The 7,672-nt window shown below is 37.6% G+C and overlaps 1 protein-coding gene across 1 annotated transcript in view; it reads left to right on the forward strand.

The window, feature by feature from the left end:
* The window catches only part of NUP62CL (nucleoporin 62kDa C-terminal like), a 39,765-nt gene that overhangs the window by 12,556 nt on the left and 19,537 nt on the right, over positions 1–7,672 (forward strand). Inside the window, exons 4-5 of the mRNA XM_015566235.1 lie at positions 4,339–4,451; positions 6,337–6,437. Of these exons, the coding sequence (XP_015421721.1) occupies positions 4,339–4,451; positions 6,337–6,437 (214 nt within the window). The remainder of the gene's footprint in view (positions 1–4,338; positions 4,452–6,336; positions 6,438–7,672) is intronic.

Consider the following 7,672-nt stretch of genomic DNA (forward strand, 5'->3'; position numbering starts at 1 on the left):
GCTGAGGTCCGTTTCCAGGCTGGCCACAGGCCCTTCAGGATGGGGGGTCTGGCTGGGGTGCTTTTCCCATCTGGTTGAGGGGCTAATGGCTGGTTGAAGGCTGTCTAAACCCCCCAGCAGGGACCCTCACCCTATGAGGGTGAGGTCATCCTGGGTGAGGGGCTGATGGCTATTTGCAGGCTGGCCACAGCTCCCAGCCACCAAAGCTCCCAGTGGAGGAAGCAGGTATCTGGGATTTATTTGTCTTCTATAATTGAAACTGTGTTGCAATGAGTGGAGGCCACAGCCAGCTCAGGGCTGGCAGGAAGCTTGGCTTCCTCCATTGCTGGGGCCACCAAGCCTCCTGCTTGCTCCAGCTCCGTGGCCATCTTGGTTGGGTTAATTTGCATATGGTTGCTCTGATTGGCTGGTGGGCGTGGCTTAGGGCGTAGTGAAGGTATGGTCAATTAGCATCTTTGTCTTTTATTAGTGTAGATTTTAAGGCCATCAGAATGAGATTTATTTAGATGTAAATCTAAGTTTGGTATGCAATTATTTTCTGTTAGTTATCAAATTGTGATTTCCTTTTACTACACAGATATAGAGCTGACTATATTTAGTTAAGACCAAAGTTGTAGTTTGTAAAATCAGACTGTGATAGAACCTTCATTATCAAGTCCATTGCTTCTTTAAATATTATTTCTTATGCCAGAGCTAATTTATACCTGCATAATATAGCATAAAAAAGAAACAAAGATAAATACTGTATAAATGTGTTTAAATAATCATACCATTTTTTATGACTCAAGATTCATTTATATTGAAGTTGACAGGTATTAATTTATTGAAGGTATTATTTAACATCTCCAGAAGGTGTTTTATTGGCCTGCATATCTGTTTCTTTAAAAGTAGGGATGTTACATGTTACTTTTTTAATTATAAAAACCATATACACATGCATATAAGCATATATGTAGAGAGAAGAGTTTGGTTTTTATTTTTCCAGCCTTTTTCCAAACACATACAAAGATACATTAAATGTATTTGTTTTACAAAGATGGAATACACACACAATCTTATAATTTGCCTTTCCTCTTTGGATATCTGTCCATGTCAAGAAACGCAGATTACTTTTTGTTCTGTAGAAAATTTCTTAATTTTTATATTTTTTATTTTAAATGTTTTTATTTTTCTATTCTAGTTGACATAAAATATTATATTGGCTTCAGTACAATAGTGATTAGACACTTATATAACTTACAAAGTGATCACCTCAATAAATATAGATTACTTTTTTTGTCTGTGTGTAGACTGATTTTTTTTTTATTAATCTAGATTACTTTAAAAATTTTTCTTTGGGTAAAGATAAGCTCCTTTATAATGTTTCATTTTTTGTTTTGTTATTTAAAATTGTTAACTTCAATATAATTGGTATACCATATTATAATAGTTTCAGGTACAAGACTCATTTTTCCTTAATTGTTCTTGTGTTTGAATGTGGTAGTTACCCAGTGTTTGGATAAATTAATTATTAAAGGGAGGGTCTCTTTAATAGTGTCATTAATTTTTCAGCATTTCTGGGGAAGGATTTTTTTATATAAGATTATTATTCTCAGATGAAGAACACGATGACATAGCAGGGGTCCTCAAACTTTTTAAACAGGGGGCCAGTTCACTGTCCCTCAGACCGTTGGAGGGCCGGACTATAGTTTAAAAAAAAAACTATGAACAAATTCCTATGCACACTGCACATATCTTATTTTTAAGTAAAAGAACAAAACGGAAACAAATACAATATTTGTATTTGCATGTGGCCTGCGGGCCATAGTTTGAGGACCCCTGCTATAAAGAATGCCACATAGGATCCAATCTGTAGTGTCTCCAGTGTTTTTGATGGATGGTAATCACAAGGAACCTTTATGATTGGGCATGGTCTTCCCCTGTGGCACTCATTCCATCCTCCCAAAGACTAACATGAAGAATGGGGGAAATTATTGTAAGGATCCTTATGGCCAAAAGGGAAGTGGAATCTTGTGGAAATCTAATACAGGTATGATCGTGGCACTTCAAGGTGTTCTAAAGGCAGCTTGCATGAACATAATTCAGTTACTGTCCTTTGTCTTCTTTTTTATAACTTCCCATTGGTTTTCTTACCACTTTTTCTGCCTTACTGTTTTAGTTTATTCTTAATTTTTACTTGTTCATGGCCCCTTAATTCTACTTCATGTTCTTCCTCTAACAGTCCTTTCAACTCCCTCTACTTACAGGACTGATTCTTTCTACACTTTTGCAAATATTTCCAAATTTCTGCTAAAGTCTAATGCTTTCCATGCTGTATTTCTGGAAATATTTCCATATTTCTACATATAGTCTGATTGTTTCTATAGTTCTGAATTTTTGAAGATAAGATTCTGACCCATCTTATCCCTTTTTGGCTACATCTCTTTATGCCACACCTTCTCATAGGCTGCCGGTAGCACATAGGATGACTTCCTGTACTTTACCGTAGATGTTCATCCTTGTCCCAGTCAACTGTGAACCAGGATCAAAGGACAGAGTTGATGTAATAAAATATGGGCCTGAGCCCTCAGCAAGACTAGAGTAGGCCAGTTTCCCTTAGAATAGTCAGGCCATGTTGGCATTATCTAATGCATCTGTTAACCTGAAAATATTGCTAATGGGGAAATCAAGGCTAATGTTATAGTATATTTTAAAACATTTTTGTTATAGAAGCAGATTTAACTATAACAACATTTGAAAAATACAGAGAACCAAAAAGAAGAAAACATTTCCAGTCTCCCCAGCCACAGTGTTCTGAATAGTGTTATTTTTTAAATATGTTTTTAATTGATTTTTAGAGAGAGGAAGGGAGAGAGGTAGAGATATAGAAACATCAATGAGAAAGAAACATCATCGATTAGCTGCTTCCTATACATCAGGGGTCCTCAAACTACGGCCCGCGGGCCACATGCAAATACAAATATTGTATTTGTTCCCGTTTTGTTTTTTTACTTCAAAATAAGATATGTGCAGTGTGCATAGGAATTTGTTCATAGTTTTTTTTAAACTATAGTCCGGCCCTCCAACGGTCTGAGGGACAGTGAACTGGCCCCCTGTTTAAAAAGTTTGAGGACCCCTGCTATACATCCTGTACTGGGAATCAAGCCCATAAGGAGCCACACCTGTGGGCGGAGCATTGTTCTTTAGGTGTTTAGTGTTTAGGAAAAAGCAAAAGTGTTATAGAAGTTCAGGAAACCAAGAGATAATGATGATTCAGTGATAAGTGGTCAATAAACGGGGAAGGAAAATTTTGAGTTAGGTCATGATGTATACTGAGGATTTCATCTATATTGGACAGGGCAATCTAGAAAAGATGTAATAGAAGAAGATACATAGGTGAGAGGTCTGTGCTGTAGACAAAACTGTGAGAAGCTTTTATCTATCAGATTGGCAAAAATGTATGCCTTGTATGGGCTATGATGTAAGGGTATCAATAAGTACCCCTTCCTATTGATAGGAATGTAAATTGGCAAATCTTTTTCATAGGGCAATATGCCAAGATATATTAAAGTTTAGAGCATGCTGGCCATTTGCTTCAGCAATATCATTTCTAGAAATTAATTACACAGATGTATTCATGTAAGTATGCAAAGATAGATAATGTACAGAGAGTTTGTGTACGATTGCAAGTCTTTCTTTGAAAATTTAGTAGAACTTACTAGTGAGGTCATCTGGGTCTGAAGTTTCCTTTATGGGAAGAGTTTTGAGGATTAATTCAATTTCTTTAATGGTCATAGATATGGTTGATTGTAAATTTTCTTTTTCTATGTATTTATCCAGGAGTTTTAGTTTTCAGTGGGAAGGTTAATCCAAATACCTGGCCTGCCATATATCACTTCATATTACAACATTGAATTTAAGTGCATACAACTTTGAGTTTAATTCACATTTTTCAAAAATGCTTCTATAGCCATGGCTGGTGTGGCTTAGCTGGTTGGGCATCGTCCCATGCACCAAAAGGGTTGCAGGTTCGATTCCTGGTCAGGGCAGATGCCTGGGTTGCGGGTTTGATCCCCAATAGTGAGCAGGCTTGATCCACAGTAGAGGTCCTGTAGGAGGCAGCCAGTGGATATTTCTTTCTCATTTCTCTTTCACATTGATATTTCTCCCTCTCCCTCTTTCTCTGAAATCAATGAAAACATTTTTAAAAAGAGTCAAGACTTTGGGAGTTTTGAAAAAAAACACACACATAAAAAAAACCCCAACAAATATGCTTCTATTATAGTTTTTGTCCTGAATCATCAAGGACTAAATAAAAGTTTCTCATTTCCTACTGACATTATACATTTTATTTTCCAGCTACACCACCAACAACTACCATCACCACCACTACCACCACCACCACAACCACTAGTGAATTTACCTTCAGTCGAAAACCACCGATATCAACTGGGATTAAGTACACTATTCCAGTCGGTTTGGCTTCTATACCTTTAACTTCGACTGTTAAGTAAGCCTGTTATTTGAAAATGTGTGTGAGTTTAATTTTATTTATCATGTACAGGTATAATTTGTTTGTGCAGCTTTGGAATAGTATTTGAAAATTAAGTAAATGATTCAAGAGTTGAAGAAAATGTTAGAGAAAGGATTTTTGTAGTTTAGGAAGTTGAACAACTAACAGGATACTTTTGTCTTTGAATGCCATTATAATAAAATTATTGCTATTAGTAATAATAGCTAACATTTATTGTATAATTACTATATGTTTAGTAATTTGGCAATGCTTTATAAATATCATATTTAATCCTCACAGTAACCTTATGAGATAGGCACTATTTTTGTTTCCATTGTATAGATGAGAAAACTGGAGCACATAGAGATTTTACAATCTGTTCCTGATCACACATTTGGTAATGGTTGAGCCAAGATTAAAATTCAAGCAGTCATCCTGGCTGGTTTGGCTCAGTGGATAGAGTATCAGTCTGCGGACTGAAGGGTCCCAGGTTCGATTCTGGTCAAGGGCATGTACCTTGGTTGCGGGCACATCCCCAGTAGGGGGTGTGCAAGAGGTGTCTGATCGATGTTTCTCTCTCATCGATGTTTCTAACTCTCTATCCCTCTCCCTTCCTCTGTAAAAAAAACCAATAAAATAAAATTCAAGCAGTCAAACTCCAACGCCTGTATTCTTACAGTCTATATCATATTCCTCTCTAATTGTCCTTGTTTTTTAATTAACTTTTTATTTTGAGATAATTGTAGATACACATGTATCTCTAAGAAATAATACAAAAAAATCTGTATCTTTGTACCCAGTTTCCCCCAATAATAACTCTAGTACAATATCACATGTAGGATATTGACATTGATACAGTCAAGATAACAGAACAGTTCCATCACCATAAGGATCACTCTTGTTACCCCTTTATAGCCACACTCACAACCCTCCCTTCCCTGACCCTGGGCAACAATTAATCTGTTCTCCATTTCTGTAATCTTGACATTTTTAGAAATGCTATTCAAATGGAATCATACACAGTATTTGATATTTAGATATTAGTTTCTTTCAGTAGGCATAATTCCTTGAGATAAAGTTGTCACATACATCAATAATTTGTTCTTTTTTTATTTCTCAGTAGTATTCCATGGTATTGTGGATATACTATGGTTTGTATAACTGTTCACCTATTAATGGACATCTAGGTTGGTTCTAGCTTGGGACAATTATGAATAAAACTTTAATGAACATTGTGCACACTTTTTTTTGTAAACCTAGTCTATTTCTCTGAGATAAATGCCCAGGAGTATAGTTGATAGGTAGGATGGGAGGTGCATGTTTATTTTTTTTAAGGAACTGCCAAGTTCATTTTCAGAATAGCTGTGCCATATTACATGTCCAACAGCAATGTATGAGGGATTCAGTTTGCTCACATTCTTGTCAGGATTTGTTGTTGTCATTAGTTTTTTTATTTTAAACCTTCTAATAGATATAAAGATATCTTATTGTGGTTTTAATTTATATTTTCCTGCAGAATAATGATGTTGAACATTTTTTTCATTGTGTGCAATTTTTTTCTTCTGATTTTTTAAACAGAGAGTGAATTAACTATTTAAAGCGTTAAATTAAAGAAAATTACATCTTTATTATGGAATGTTATGCAGCCATTTAAAATAATGTAGAAAAAAAGAAAAACAACACAAAAACAAAATAATGTAGAAAATGTAGGTTCTATAAAGTGGCAACAAATACGTATCTATCAACAATTGAATCTAAAAATAAAAATAAATGAACAAGAGGAGAGAGACAAAATGGTGGCGGTATAGACTGAAGTGTCCTGTGCCTTGTCCCGGAGCAGATAGAGTGAGCAGCCGAAACGAGTAACATCCAGCCCGACTTGGCAGAGGAGATTCAGCTGGGAGACAGTTTGCAGCCGGGAAAGGCAGAGGACTCCTGGAGAAAGGTAAAGTCAAGGCTCTGGGAAGGATAATCGGCCAGAATTCTGAGCCCTGAGGATCAGAGGGAATCCACACGGCACGGGCTTGGGCTGTGTCCCTTGGGATGGGCGCAGTGGAAAAAAGGTGAGCAGAACTGCTGGTCGGCAGGGGATTCTAGATCTGGGTCCACAATCAGGAGAGGCTAAGGAGTGCCGGCAAAATAGCGGGCAGAGGTGCAGCCTTTCCCCCCCTCGCAGGGGATTCTAGATCGGGGTCCACAGTCAGGAAAGGCTGAAGAGTGCCAGCAGGAGAGGAGTGTGCAGAGATGCAGCCTCTCCGGCCTCTGTGGTTCGTGCCCTGCTTCATAGAGCCTAGTTCATAGGACCTTTCAGATACAGAAACTTACCCGTGGCTGGAGCGTGGAAGAAGGTGCGAAATTGTGGAATCTGGGGAGAGAGGGATATTCAGGAGTAGTGGCAGCAAGTGTGGTGCTGAGTCATGCCTGAGCCTGGGACCTGGGCAGCCATTTTGCCCTGAAGAGATAGCCCCTCCCTCAAGTATCCAGGCAACTAATGCAGCCACACCCAGATTCCACCCTGAATGGTAAAAAGGATTAAAAAACAAAAACCTAAATCCTGAGAGTCCAAAGGTACTGGCCATAAGAGAGACCTTCAGTCCCAGCAACAGTAAACTGAGAAACAGTACAGTACAGAAGACTGGGATCTTAAGCCAGCCAAAAGAACACTTCTCTTTTTCATTTTCATTTTATTTTTTTATTACTTTGTTATCTCTTTTTTTTTATTCCTGTTTTAGTTTGTTGCTTTATTTTATTATTTATTATTATTATTTTTGTTTATTTTTTTGTCTTGTTTGTTTGTTTCTTTATGTATTGGTTCTGTGGTGTTTTCCCCATACATGTATAATCTCTTTTTCTTCCTTCTTCTTTTCTCTCTTACCTTTTTCACCTCTTCGATATCATTTATGCTGTCTTTTCTTTCTCTTTTTTCAGGTGGTCACTTGTAGTGGGGTTATTGTTGCCGTGAGTACATTCGTGCTTTCGTCCCTTTGTGTTGAGTCTTGTCGAGGTGAATTTTATCCTGTCTGGCCAGATGCTAGAGAGTGAGCCTCATAACCAGACACCTGGAGAGGAAACTCCATCCACAAATGGGTAAATAACACCCCAGACCCAACTACAGAGGCAGGAAGAAGGCGGCAGTGAGGGAGAGAGCATGAGTGAGTGAGGGAGCAAAAGAGGAGGCTG

The sequence above is a fragment of the Myotis davidii genome, unplaced genomic scaffold (assembly GCF_000327345.1).
Source record: "Myotis davidii unplaced genomic scaffold, ASM32734v1 scaffold270, whole genome shotgun sequence".
NCBI classification, from domain to species: domain Eukaryota; kingdom Metazoa; phylum Chordata; class Mammalia; order Chiroptera; family Vespertilionidae; genus Myotis; species Myotis davidii.